Below are 15,021 nucleotides of genomic sequence, written 5' to 3'. Positions count from 1 at the left end.
TCTTGGGCGACTTTAATCTACCGTCCCTGGGAGGATCGTCCGAACTGGCTCGGGAGTTCATGGCTTCCATGACGGCCATGGACCTGTTGCAAATAATTTCTGGGCCGACTCATGAGAGAGGCCACAACCCAGACTTGGTGTTCTTGTCTGGACGGTGGCGTGATGATGTCGGTGGGGGTGCCACAACTGTTACGCCCCTGTCATGGACCGATCACCACCTCCTGCGGCTAGACTTCCCCCTTGCCACCCCCCACCGTGGGTGCACGGTGCCAGTCAGATGGTACCGCCCTAGGCGCCTAATGGACCCTGATAAGTTCCAGGCAGCGCTTAGGGACTCGCATGCACCCCCTGCTCACAGCTCGGCGGAAGCCTTAGTGGAAGCCTGGGAAAAGGCAGCCACGGAGGCTCTGGACCGAGTTGTACCCTTGCGGCCTCTGACCCGGCGCAGATCCCAGCGAGCCCCATGGTTCACCGAGGAGCTCCGGGAGATGAAGCGTCGGAGACGGGGCCTAGAGAGCCGTTGGAGGTCCAGTCGATCCGAATCCGACCGATTGCGACTAAGAATCCTCACCAGGTCTTATCTCGCTGCGATAAGGGTGGCAAAATCCAACTACTTTTCCACCCTCATCGCGTCCGCAGATAATCGCCCAGCTGCCTTGTTCAGGGTGACTCGCTCCCTATTAAACCAAGAGGTGAGGGAGGAACCCTTGCAGGGTCGAGCCGAGGAATTTGGTCAATATCTGCTGGATAAAATCACTCGGATTCGAACTGGTCTGGACTCCAACTGGGCTGAGATGGAAGAACAAGACATGGACAGTCTTGTCGACGTCATCTGGGAAGAATTTGATCCTGTAACTCCTAAGGAAGTGGACAGGATTACGAGAAGGTTAAGCTCCTCCACATGCTTACTGGACCCGTGCCCTTCCTGGCTGGCCTATGCAGCTCGAGAGGTGACACGAGGCTGGTTCCTAGCGGTCATCTCTGCTTCTCTGAGTGAGGGTCACTTCCCCACCGCCTTGAAGGAGGCGGTGGTGAGACCTCTCCTCAAGAAGCCCACCTTGGACCCATCCTCTTTGAATAACTTTCGTCCAGTCTCCAATCTTCGCTTCCTTGCGAAGGTTGTTGAGAGCGTGGTGGCGCACCAACTTCCTCAGATCCTGGATGAAGCGGTTTATCTAGACCCGTACCAATCGGGTTTCAGGCCGGGCTACAGCACGGAGACGGCATTGGTCGCTCTGATGAATGATCTCTGGAGAGCCCGGGACAGGGGCCATTCCTCTGTCCTAGTCTTATTAGACCTCTCGGCGGCTTTCGATACCATCGACCATGGTATCTTGCTACGACGCCTCAGGGGACTGGGAGTGGGAGGCACGGTTCTGCGTTGGTTCTCCTCCTTTCTCCAGGGTCGCTCGCAGTCGGTGCTGACAGGGGGACAGAGGTCGACCCCGAGGCCTCTCGCTTGCGGAGTCCCTCAGGGGTCGGTCCTCTCGCCTCTCCTGTTCAACATCTACATGAAACCGCTGGGTGAGATCATTCGCAGTTTTGGAGTAGGGTACCATCAGTATGCTGATGACACCCAGCTTTTTATCTCAACTCCAAACAATATCAGTGATGCCCTAGACGTGATGTCCCGCTGCCTGAAAGCGGTCCGGGAATGGATGGGGAGAAACAGGCTTCAACTGAACCCGGACAAGACTGAATGGCTGTACGTACCGGGAAGCCAGGAGATTCAGAACGTCCCACTGCTTAACATTGGGGACAAGTTACTTCCCCCTGTTGATAGGGCCCGCAACCTGGGTGTCCTCCTAGACTCGCAGCTCTCCCTGGAAGACCACATTGGAGCTGTGACCAAGGGGGCCTTCTCCCGGGTTCGACTAATTCGCCAACTACGGCCTTATCTGGACCTGGATTCCTTACGTACAGTCACCCATGCCCTTGTGACATCTCGCCTAGACTATTGTAACGCTCTCTACATGGGGCTGCCCTTGAGATCCACTCGGAAGCTTCAACTGGTGCAAAGTGCGGCGGCACGGACACTCTTGGGAGCCTCCCGATACTCCCATATCACACCTCTCCTCCGTGCGCTGCACTGGCTTCCGGCTGCCTTCCGTGTGAAGTTCAAGGTGCTAACGATGACTTACAAAGCCCTACATGGCATGGGTCCGGACTACCTTCGGGAGCACCTTCTGCCGATGTCAGCACCCCACCGTCCTGTGCGCTCCCACAGAGAGGGCCTCCTCAGGGTGCCACCGCTCAAGGAATGTCGGCTGGTGGCCCCCAGGGGGAGGGCATTCTCAGTGGGTGCGCCAGCCCTCTGGAACACCTTACCAACAGAAATCCGGATGGCCCCTGACCTCCGTACCTTCCGTCGCGACTTAAAAACTTTCCTGTTTCAGCAGGCTGGCCTGGCATGATAGCGTTAATTGGGGTCCCAGTTTGTGTTCATTAGTGTTTCTTATTATCTTTATTGTTCGATCTGTATACCTTCCTTCCTCTGTACACCGCCCCGAGTCCCTCGGGAGAAGGGCGGTTTATAAAAACTAATAAATAAATAAATAAATAAATAAATAAATATATAATTCTCTATTTCTGTTAACTTTGCTTTGAAACATCATTATTCCAGACTTATTCCACTTAAATGAACTTTCCTAGTGCTTTGATGGTATCATTCTACCATGGAGTAAAAGGATTAAAATTTATTTTTATATTCATTTGAGGACTGCCAGAATACCTATTTCCTACTTCAACTCAGGCAGATTATAAAGCACCTTGGAAATGAAGTCTAATTTATTTTGAATAAATCTCATTACACTAAAGTTCACCTACCCACTCCAGTCGCAGACAAATGCTGATAATAAAACTGTTTTTGTACTGAAAATAAAGTAGTTTTAGGTCAGCTTGGGTTGACCAATTCCCCCCACCCCAGCAAATACCTTTGATTTTTTTGTACAACCTTCTTTTTCACTATTGGACAAAAGCAAGTCTTCTCTTCAGAGTTGATTGTCTGCCAAACTGTAATCAGTTCAGTGGTAATACCAAAGTATTGTGTTAAAAATCACTATTGGTGGACTTTGGGCAGGCAAATAAACAATATATAAAGTGACCTGTCTGATTAGTCCATTTACTCAACTAATTCAATATTGTCTGTGCTAACTGGCAATGGATCACAATGGAGAGTTCTAGTTATCTCTCAATCTGACAATATTTGGACCTGGGATATTGTATATAGCATTGTATTTTACCAAGAATTGTATTTTATTGTATATAGTATTGTATTTTACCAAGAATTGTCTATTTGCTAAACATGTAATCATTATTTATTTACTATTATTTCATTAGTTAAAATAGACTTAAGCACATACAGACTAAACATAGACTTGAAGCATATATAGTGGGATAATTACAAGATAAAAAAAGTAGATATTGTGAATTTACTATGAAAGTGCTCCAACAATTAACCTTGAATGATTGTTGAACTAAGCATGACTTCTGCTGATTCCATGAACACATTACACACATTCTTGCCAGTACTACTGAAGTCTGGAGATTTTTGACTTTCCACTGTAGCCTGCAGTCATGGCAGTTCCTGCCATGATATCCATTTGCCAATACATTCTTAAAGTAAAGGTAAAGGTTCCCCCGCACATGCATGCTAGTCGTTTCCGACTCTAGGGGCCGGTGCTCATCTCCGTTTCATAGCCGAAGAGCCAGCGCTTGTCCGAGGACATCTCCGTGGTCATGTGGCCGGCATGACTAGATGCCAAAGGCGCACGGAACGCTGTTACCTTCCCACCGTAGTGGTCCCTATTTTTCTACTTGCATTTTTACGTGCTTTCGAACTGCTAGGTGGGCAGAAGCTGGGACGAGTAACAGGCGCTGACTCTGCTACACGCATTCTTAGTTATTAGTAAAACAGTACATTAGTAAAATAATCCACTTTTTTCTGTACTTAATTTGAGAGCTGCATTGATTAAATAAACATATTTCAAAAACTGCACATTAGTGCAAAGAACAGGTAGTTAATGACTGCAAATAAATCCTTCAGGCATTTTTTTCCAAATTGTTTCATATGCATATAAAGAGACAAGGTAGCAATAATAATAATAATAATACCATTAACCTTATCTAATATCTTTAATTACTAAGTCTTACTAATATCTTTAATTACATATTAACCAGTATGTGCATATACACAATAAACATACATTCTGTCTTTTTACTTGCCTTAATATAAACATAAGACTTAGTTGCCAATTAGCAGGACACAAAACTAAATTTAGCATTTGTTGTAATTGAGTAATGTCATTTACTTATCTTCCAAGTTAAATCTGCTGATTGTTAAGTCTTTTATATGTGAGCATGTATGCATGTTGAATCCAGTAGTACCTTTCTTGCAATAATTAATAAATCAGACTATTATTTAGTTATTTAGGTACCACACAGCTCCGGAATGACTTTGGACAGTTCAGTAAATAACAAAATAAGATAAAAATACAGTATAAGAAAACAAGATGGGGAATCTGGTTAAACCATGCAGAAAGATGTACAAAACATTTCCAGTGAGGGATTCTACTTCTTCTAAATCAAGGTTTAGGAGAACAATCAGGGCTTTAAGGCCTTCTAGAATGCCATCAGGGTGAGAGCCATATGGAGTTCAAGAAATATTTATTTCCAGGGGAAGGTGCTATGGCATAAAAAATACATTTCCTGGGTCTTAATACAGTAGATGACATTTTTTTAAATAAAAGCAATTAAGAATATAAGGAGGTACACTTATATATATTACACAATGAGGTAGGGAGTAAATAAAAAGAAGAAAAATGGAAAAACACAATGAGGTAGAAAATGATGGAAAGGATGGAAAACCCAGATACAAAGCAGGAGATACAAGAAACGTACCCAAAAGATCAATATGGTATAATTACCATTACTGAAACATGGTGGGTTGAAACTCATGAGTGGAATATACTGATGGAAGGATACAAACTATTCAAAAGAAACTGACCTAACAAAAGAGGAGGTGGAGTTGCATTATAAATAAAAGATCACTACATCACTACATCTACAATTAGGATGAAAACTTCCTAGAATCAATATGGGTCAATATAAAAGGAAAAAAAGAATGACATTGCTATAGGTGTATACTACACATCACCCAACCAAGCAGAAGTAGTAGATGAATTTTTTGCTAAACAACTAACAAATGTATGTAGGAAATATATCACAGTAGTAATGGGAGACTTGATTTACCCCATGAACTAGGAAACAAACTCTGCAGCAAGTGAGAGATCAAACAGATCCCTAACCAACGTAGCTGACAACTTTGTCATCCAAAAGGTCGAGGATGGAATCAGAGGGAAAAACTATACTAGATCTAATTATTACTAATAGAGAATAAGCGATAGAGGAAGTTGAAATTGCTGAAACTTTGGGAGAGAATGACCATGACATATTGGAATTCAATATAAGACAAACACAAGCAACAGAAAATAATCCAACCAGTGCCTTAAACTTTAAAAGAGCTGATTTTAACAAATTCAGAGAAAGCCTAAGAAAAATTCCATGGATGAAAATCCTAAAGGGGAAAACAACTCAAGAAGCATGGGAAACTCTGAAAAATATGATCATAACAGCCCAATCCAGCACAATGCCATTGAAAAAGAAAAACAAGAAATCCCAAGAAGAAACCAGCACGGTCCTCTTAAGAGAGAAGATGACAAGAAAGTAACAGGCAATAGAGAAAAAGCAGACCTGCTTAATTCATTCTTTGTATCAATCTTCACACAAAAAGAAAGTATAGTCCAACCACCTACTAAAAACCTAACGTAAAAGACAAAGTGGAAAATAAAATAAGCAAGAAAATGGTTAGAGAACACCTAAATTGAACCAGCTGTTTTATGATTTCATGATTAAAAATGAGGAATGTATACTATTATTTTTCTGCATTTAGACAATCTTTTTCTTCTTAAAAATGAAAATAAATAAAAAACTCAGCTTTCTCCTTACTCGACACTAAGCCTATTGCATTAAGTAGAATATATGTTTTTAAATAGATATGTAAAGGATTGCATCACCAATATTGCAATTCAGCTGTAAAGAATAAATAGTTCAGAAGTATCTTAGAAGTAACTTGTGCCAGCAATTTTATCTGAGAAAACTCAGAAGTGAACACCACTGCCATGATCAAGTATTGCTTTTTTATTTTCCTCCAACTTCTTTGCTGAATATATTCTTATTTTAGCAATATAACAAGGCTCTTTAGCTATCTTCTTAATTGCTACAATTGCAAACTTGCTGTACTGAGAATGGAATCACTATTCTTTTAAACTTTAGCAAATTATTCAGTATGAAAGATATTAATTTAGGCATTTATTAAAGGCTTATACTAAAAATAATCAAATGATTGCTCCATAGAATTTCTTCTATGTCTATTAAAATGAAATTTGAACTGAGACATTTGTATTAATGTTTCTTATATTTGGATGTACCTCACTGAAAAGAATAGATCATCTGAGAAGCAGTTCAGAGTTTTAACTAAATTTTAATAATGTAAAGTTATACAAAAATGATGGTGATAGGAGTCAGCTTTCTTGAAGTATGTATAGTAACAAAAAATCTCTTTGAATTAAATGGCCCTTTTCATCTGCTAAGATGAGGAAGAGTTGCAGGTTTAATTTTCATCTCATGCCACTCAGACCAAACCTGAGGCTCCATTCTAGGGGCTGAATAGAAAGCCGCTGCACCCTTATTGTTTCTCTGTCTTCTCCTTTGTTCCACTATTAAAACTGTGAGCAGAGAATATACGGCTTAGGGAAAAAATATATGTATTATTTTATGAAAGGATTGGATAATAATTCCTCCCAACATTCAGCTTTTCCTTACTTGCTATCTTACAATGTATTAGACTACCAATCCCATATTTCATAGCCTACGTGGCCATTTGCTGTAATTTATGGAACTGAGCAGTACTTCAGAAGCCTCTGACACTATAGAATGCTGCTATTTATCATATGCAATGCATAAAAAGCTAAGCAGTACATCTTAAAATCTAGGATTTTTTTTTTCCTAAAATGGCAATACGAATGATTATTTTCATATTCATCATGGGTAAAATGAGTTTAAGATGTTACCTAATTTTTTTTAAAAAATACTATGTACCACTGTTGAATATTCTAGCTTTGCTGGAAAGGTTTTGTTTTTATTAACACCCTATTAGTGAATTACTATATTTAAGAAATCTGCAAAATTTTGCCACTTTTTTCTCTCTGTATTGTTGGAAAAATGAGAATAAGTTTAGTTGTTTTTTTTTAAAAAAAACAGCAAATACCCACATCCTTTTTGTACTTGCATAGGCTATAAACTCCACTTATGATGAAGATATTGCAGTATGTAATCAATACTAAGGCATTTTGAAGGCTGTAATTTTATATGTAGCCATAGCTTACACAAACCATTTGGCATCTTCAATGGAATGTTAATTTTATAGGCTTCTTACTTATTTATGTATTAATGGTGTGCTGTATTTTTAAATTTTACATTGAGTCGGTATTGGACCATTACGCAAATAAATCTAAATTTAAAAAAATAAACAAGCTTCCTTTTAAATCAGAGGTGTCAATTTGAAGATTAGAGTTTTCAAGTCCATTTTGGTGGTCCCTAAACATCCATGAGCACAGCACTTAAATTTTATGGCAGAATCTTCCCATAGTTCTAGGCAAGCCTCAGCTGTGAAAGTCCACTGGGTGACCTTGGACCAGTCAATCTCTCTCAGCCCAACCCATCTTACAGGGTTGTTATTGTGTGGCAAATAGGAGAAGGAAGGAGTATTGGGTATGCTCACCATTTGGGGTTAACTTGTAAAAACAATAAAGAATAAAATAAAATAGACTTCTATTTTGTCCTCTAAATATTAGCATATTTAAAACAGGATAGATTTTCCTGTTTTGGGGTCAAATATAAGAAAAAAATGGATCTTAAGCATCTTTGTGATATCATATCACCAGCCATGTTCACTGCATGATGGTTTTTATACACATGCCATGCATCAAAAATGACTTTATCAAACCAACCAAAAAATTACAACTACAGGAAACATGAGGTCAAATTGTTTAATAAGGACTTATTAAACATAAGTTTACATCATATTTCCTGTAATCATTTTTATTCATATCCTGCCTTTATTATTTTTACAGATAATTCAAGGCAGAAAATATACCCAACTGTCCTCTTCCTGTTTTCCACACAACAACCCTGTGAGGTGATTGGGCTGAGAGTGACTAGCCCAGGGTCACCCAGTTGGTCTTCATGGCTAAGGTAGGACTAGAGTTACAATGCCTTAACCAATAATTCAACTGGGTCTCCTTTTTAATTTAAAAATTTACACACACACACACATACACACACACACACATATATATTTAATTTAAAAATTTACATACACACACACACACACACTTTTAGCAGTTGAGCTGCTAAATAGTGCACTTAAGTTACTGTCAGCTGAGAAAAATAAATGTTCACCTAAACAAGCAATGCATGTTTTGCCTTGTTCCTAATTACTAAGTTAGGCAATGTAACATATCAGATGTCACACAAAATTATCATTATCTTTCTATTTATTTGGGAAGGGAGGGAGACATCTCTTTGCGAATCAATGAAGTTGCCTTATCCCCAATATGTCTTTGGCTCATCTAATTCGGCAGTGCCTATTTTAATTGGCAGCAGCTCCAAAAGATTAATAATTGCTTCCATCTTAACCTCCTAGAACTGCTAGCGTTAGTTTGTATAATTTTAATATAATAATGAACTCTGTTCTTAAGTTGCTATATTATATGGAACTTCTATTAATTGAATCCTGTGTTTTAGTCTGTCAATTGCCATTTCCAAGCTGTGAACTAAATAATAAGAAGCATTAGCAACTTTTCCCCCCCTCAACTGACATTTGAGAATTGGTGATCTGGGAAGCAGAACTTTTGTTTTTACATTCAAGGTCCTCTTGACCAAACAGGAGAAGAACTTATGATGATAATGATAATTTATTAAATTTATAGGCTGCCCAGAAGCTAGTGATTTTAGAATTTGTTCAGTATTGGTGTATATGGAAGTGACTTTACCTGAGTATATTAAGTTTGCATATGTAAAATAATTGGCATTAACTTTTAGTGGAAAATATATATATTGTTATGCTAGGTGAAAAACTCCTGATTTAATCTAATTTCTATACTGTTTATCTCACCTGCATGAATGTAAATAAATAAAATAGTTAAAATTCCCCTGCACTTATTGAAAGAGTCAATATTGGAGATATAGCCATCAAATGAAGGAAAAGAAAATTAGAATCAAATAACAAAAAAGGCTGAAGTAGACTCACTGATGAGGGAGGAATATGCTTTTAACAATACTGCGCACAAGAGATTTCATCATGCTAAGACAACAATCCTTAAACTTTTACTATAAGCAAGAGGAAAAAAATCATAAAGTTCAGAAAGCATTCAGAGCTAAATGGGAAAGAAACAATCCAAAGAAAGTTTCATATTACCAACTAACCTTCATGTGCTGTGCTCCAGATTCTTCACTACTGTTTCTCCCTCATAATGTTTCCCCCATATTGCTTCCATAGTGGATTGTGTTTCTCACAATCTCTGCTTCCTATATAATATTTTTGCTTTTCAGAAAAAGCAAACAACTTGGATCCAGACAACAATTATGTATTTAAAAACAAAATAATAGTAAAAAAAGGATCTGAGGTTGAGTGACTCTAAAGTGCTAAAGATCTAATGAGAATATGCTCTTTAGCTTCCTGAGTAAGTTTATGAAAGCTTATACCAGAATCTAATCCTTTTGGAATTCTTTGTTTTTTAATTGTGTTTTTATTATATTTAAAGTACTTTTTAGAGTAAAACACTTGCTTTTCAATTTATTTTCTATTAATAAAAACCACTTTAAAATATCCAATTCTAGAAACATTTATGTAATGATATTTACAATACTAATATCCTTAATGTAGAATTATACAATAAGCAGCACACGGGGTGGTGGGGGTGGTTTCTGCCACATACATGCAAAAGCAAGCAAATAAGCTTCATTTGCAATAAAACATGGGGGGGGGAAATCTCAAATATATTTTATCCAATGAAAAATCATGTTTAAATGACTGCAAGGTCAGTTTAATCTCAGTGAATTACTAAGCCATCTTCCTTATACTATTATTTATTCATAATGCTTTCAATCAAGTTGCATTGCTGTAGAATTTGGCCTATGTGCCTAAGGTCATAGAAGCAGATGCCAAAATGTAGCTGACTAGTTATTCCACTCATTTGGAATAACTTTTGACCATTCCAAATCACCCCTCCACATGCAGCATTTCTTGTGTCAAGCAAAATTGCCCATGCAAACTGCCATTGCTAAAACAAACACATTTATGGCTTGAAACTAATCCACTGGATGCCAAAAAAATAAAACAGCTGTAGGAGAAGGAAAGGGAAATACACAACAACAGAAATGCAGTAGCAATAACAAAAAAATGTCAAAAACATCAGTCAGCCCATTTCCAAAGTAACATAAAAAAAACAGCTCTTGAACTGAGAACCAACCTGATTGTCTTCTTTATCAATACTAGAATTATCTCGCTTCAAGATAAATCGCTTCTGGGATTCTTCACCTTTTTCATCTTTTAAATGTTCAGAAAACCTTTGCTCTGGTCTGCCAGCAAAGTAAAACATATCAATAAAAACCCATTTTGTTTTGCTTCGAATTTTTCAGAACTATTTTTTTTAAACTAGAAGTATTTAGAACATAGTTGTATTTGCTGATCTTCAGTACCAATGCAAGACACCTGCTCTATTATAGTAATTTTTGTTGTTGTTATGTCAGTGGCAAATTGACTTTTACTGAAGTGTTTAGTCTTGGATGGCAATGATCGAAGTACAAAAAAACCTCAAGCGATGTCAATTTGTATTTCCAGTCATCACGACCTTCAAATGCAGCAGTTCAGTGAAGCTTATCTAGACTGATAAGCACAGTAAAATTGATGGCAGTATTTTATATAATGCATCCCTATTACATTCAGTTGGTAACTGAAGGAGATGGGTTGACTGTTATTTTCTTTAAATAAATAATTATTCAGCTATTGAAGTACTGTGAAAAAAAAACCCAAATTGACACATTGTATTGATTTAACAATTGATTTATATTCCCTCCAGATGGCAATTAGACGTCAGATATTATGAGTTGATGGTTTCTATTTCAGAGGCTGAGATGAATTCTTCTGTTTTTTTGACAACCTTGTTCACAAACAATGTGGAGAAAGAAATGTTTTTTTTACGTAAGTGCTGGTTTAGACATTTTTTTCTCCAAGACACTGCACAGTTTATTTATATCCCAGATTTTGCTCTTTTAACCAAAACTTCATTAAGTAGCAGGTTCTTTTATAAAGTATAAAATATGTCCTTACATAATATGTGCTTTATTAATTCAGGAATGTTTATAAAATGCAAGGAAAAGTGTGCACACAAGGCCCCCTTCTCTACTTTGTATATGTGTCACTTCCACAAGTGTTCACAAGAAACAAGAACAACTGAATATCTGAAGATCACATGGAACACTGTGCATTCCAAGCTGTGTGGAAATCTGTCAAAATGAGCAGCATGAAAAAAATAAAACAAAAAACAAGAACTTCCAAAACTTGGAAAAAGCTTATTTTAAAAATCAAAATTTGAAAACTAAATGTTCACAGATTTTAACAAAAACTCTTCTCTTTTACATACACACAAATCAATCTTAATTTCAAATAATCACTTGACATAATATTTTTATTATTTTTATCTCAATTCTATTATTTTCTACTATGTTAGAATATAAATAAGATATACTGTATACTGTATTGACAATACTGCACAATTTTTAATATTTTTTAACATTGCATTTATAAATACAACAAAATAAGAATAAATTATTGTTTGCAAATCAGCTGGTGATTGTTTTAATACCTGTAGTTAATTAAACAATTTGATAATGCTACAACCAAAATCAGTCTACTCAAATATTGCTATACATCATACTTGATGTAACAAAAAGTGGCTGAAATTTTTGGCATTTGTTTTTCATCTATGTTCATGTATTTAATTTATATTTCCTTGGTTTTGGTTTTGTTCAAAGTATAATTAACTGCATTTTTATTCCAATACAGATAGCTAACTTAAAATACATTGTCTCTAGCACTTTAATGGTAGGTGTGGAAACATTTATTCATATCCCTATAGTACTTAGATCTGATTTCTAATCCCAAAGACAATTCAGTTCAGAATATTTATTTACACATTTCTTGTTGCTCTTATCATTACCATTATATTACTTCTCTGGATAGAATTGCCGTGATTATGAAACAGCAACTCACGAAGGTAAATTTAAATTTAAAATCAGTTCACTGATGACACTGTTGGGAGTTCACCATTACTATTATTTTCCCACACTCTTTACTAGTAATAAATCAGGGCAGATGACTTTCACCATTACAATTCTTTTTCATCACTTCTAGTAGCACTGAATTATGCAGCCATAGTACTGTATACTAGTCATCTGACTCTTTAGACAATTCTGTAATTGAGGTTTTATTGTACAAACCTTTGAAAAGGTGCTTCTGAAAATGAGTGACGTACTCCTCCTTGAAATATTAAAGCAGCTACATTCTTGGAAAACTTGCATAGCATTTATCAGGCAGTTTGCATCAGAGCTTTCATGCACACGTCCATTTTGATTTACCAGAAGTACCAGTGAAAAGTATTGTTTGTACATGCAGAAAAGTGAGAGAGCTTACCAAGCAGGCAAATGAGCCTTCCAAAAGATGTGGTTACTAAATGATTTGAAGAATAGTGTTTTGCCAATGGTAACTAACCCTTTGCAAATATTTTTTTCCATATATCATGACCTTTGAAAGGAATATGGTAAGATTCAAAGTTAAAAGGCTTTAAAAAAATCCTCAAAACTCTTGGAGACATACTTATGTCTCAGCCCAGCTTACTCAGAATCAAACCAGGAGTCCACCAATCAATATTAGTTAGTTTAATGGAGAGGCTGTATGGGGGGGAGGAAACCCAATGAACCAGAAGTTTTATTTCATAGGCATTTGAAACAACAAGCTAGATTGATCTCATGTGACATGAATCATTACTTGATCAAGCAACATTTAATTAAAATATGTTACCTGGTATAGGCAAATCTCTGGATAAATTGTAGTCAATTTGGAATTCTATTGCTAATATGCATAGAGAAAATTATCATTCTATTCCAAAACCACTGATCTATAAAAGCAGAAAATCACACCAGTTTAAAAGCAGTATTGCAACACTCCACTTATAATTATGTGAAAACACTCGACACTGTTGTGTAGATAATTTACATTTGGATTGTTTAAACCAGTTCTAATATTAAATGAAATATATATAAAAATCTGCAATAACCAATACCATAAATGCAAATTGTACTATATTGCACTAATTTTAAAATCTCAGGTTTTAATACGAATTCTGCTTTGATGTAAATTATGTAATAAATAATTTTAAAAATGCCACAATTTTCCAAAATTGAAGCAAAAGAGATAAATGAGCATGTGAGGATAACAATGTATCCATATCTTTCATCTGATACAATAGACATACTGAAGATAGAATGGAAGGAAGCAAAAATTTCATCATATAGGGGAAAACTGTATAACACCATATACATATAGCATATTTCCCAGTGATTTTCTGCCGTAATGTTCTGCAGTTTCAGATGTGCTAGTTGTCAACTTATTTTATTCATCTTAAGACATCCCCACTTGCCTTTCTGGAAGATGTTTTATACAGTTTATACATTATACATTAAGCTACAATAATAAAAATCATATAATGCATTTCTAATCCTCAAAGAATACTGTAGGTATACCTACACGAACTATCTTAAAACAAGGTTACAGCAGTCTATGATTTGCTGAAGTCTGAATAAAAGGAATTCACAAAAAGTGCATAAGAAAACAAAAAATGTCATAACTCCCACAGGTTAATTCAATCATTCATGAAATGAGGAAAATTACATTAGTAGCCAAGTAATTAACTTCACTTTAAAAAAAAGAGCATTAAATTTAGAATTTTGGAGGACTGAAAAATTGTAAATTAGCTGTGCCAATCACAAATTATATTATCAAATTAATTTAACATGAATTATAGATCATATCATCATACAACTGAGTTATTTCTATTTAAGGACAGGACCCTCAGAAAGCTTGTGTTTGATATCTTTGTTTGGAAAGAAAAAGAAAAACTCTATTAACAGGTTAGTTTATTTTAAGTAGGCACTAAAAATATGGGGTAAATATACAAGTCCAGGTATATCACGTTTGCTCCAACACTAAGTATTTATGAAGAAGAATGATCTGTAGCTTGCAAGATTTAATACAACAAAGATGAAATCTTCTGAAATTTTCTTTTTGAAAGCTTAAATATGTCTTATTTTATTACATAAAATTCAGAACCTTTGTTGGATATTAGTTATACATTTAGAATAAAATGGGAAGAAAAAGTCCAAGAATGCATGCTTAAATATATGTAGAATTTAAACAGGTCAAATTTATTGTGAATATTACAGAGAAAACAGGCACAGGATGTTTCTTCATTGGTAAATCACTCCACTTTAATTGCTACTGGAAAGGTAATACTGAGTTACATTCAAATGCATCCCCCCCTTTTTTATACTTGGTATCAGTTTCATAAGGTCCAATAGTTCTCGAGATGATTCACTATAGAATAAAACTAATTTTAAATACTGACTTTTTCCCCCTTCCCATCTGTCTTTCTGGTAAATGTTATTGAGCCCTATATTCCTACAAATTGAGTTTGCTATAAATACCTGCCGTGATACCTCATGCTTCTGAAAATAACATATAATTTCTTTTTTTGGAACAATGTTGGAGTGAGACAAATATAAAAAATAAGTCATTTTTTTAAAAAAAACAACAATCCTAATTATGATGAAGAATTTAATTGA

The 15,021-nt window shown here is 36.3% G+C and overlaps 1 protein-coding gene across 1 annotated transcript in view; it reads right to left on the bottom strand.

Moving 5' to 3' along the window:
* ARPP21 (cAMP regulated phosphoprotein 21) overlaps positions 1 to 15,021 on the bottom strand; it is a 148,119-nt gene that overhangs the window by 70,530 nt on the left and 62,568 nt on the right. The window contains exon 10 of the mRNA XM_083379349.1: positions 10,593 to 10,701. Within this exon, the coding sequence (XP_083235475.1) occupies positions 10,593 to 10,701 (109 nt within the window). The remainder of the gene's footprint in view (positions 1 to 10,592; positions 10,702 to 15,021) is intronic.

Source organism: Vipera ursinii, assembly GCF_947247035.1.
Source record: "Vipera ursinii genome assembly, chromosome: Z".
Taxonomy (NCBI): Eukaryota; Metazoa; Chordata; class Lepidosauria; order Squamata; family Viperidae; genus Vipera; species Vipera ursinii.
The sequence above is the reverse complement of the archived record's forward strand: the minus strand, read 5'-3'. Positions and strand labels throughout refer to the sequence as shown.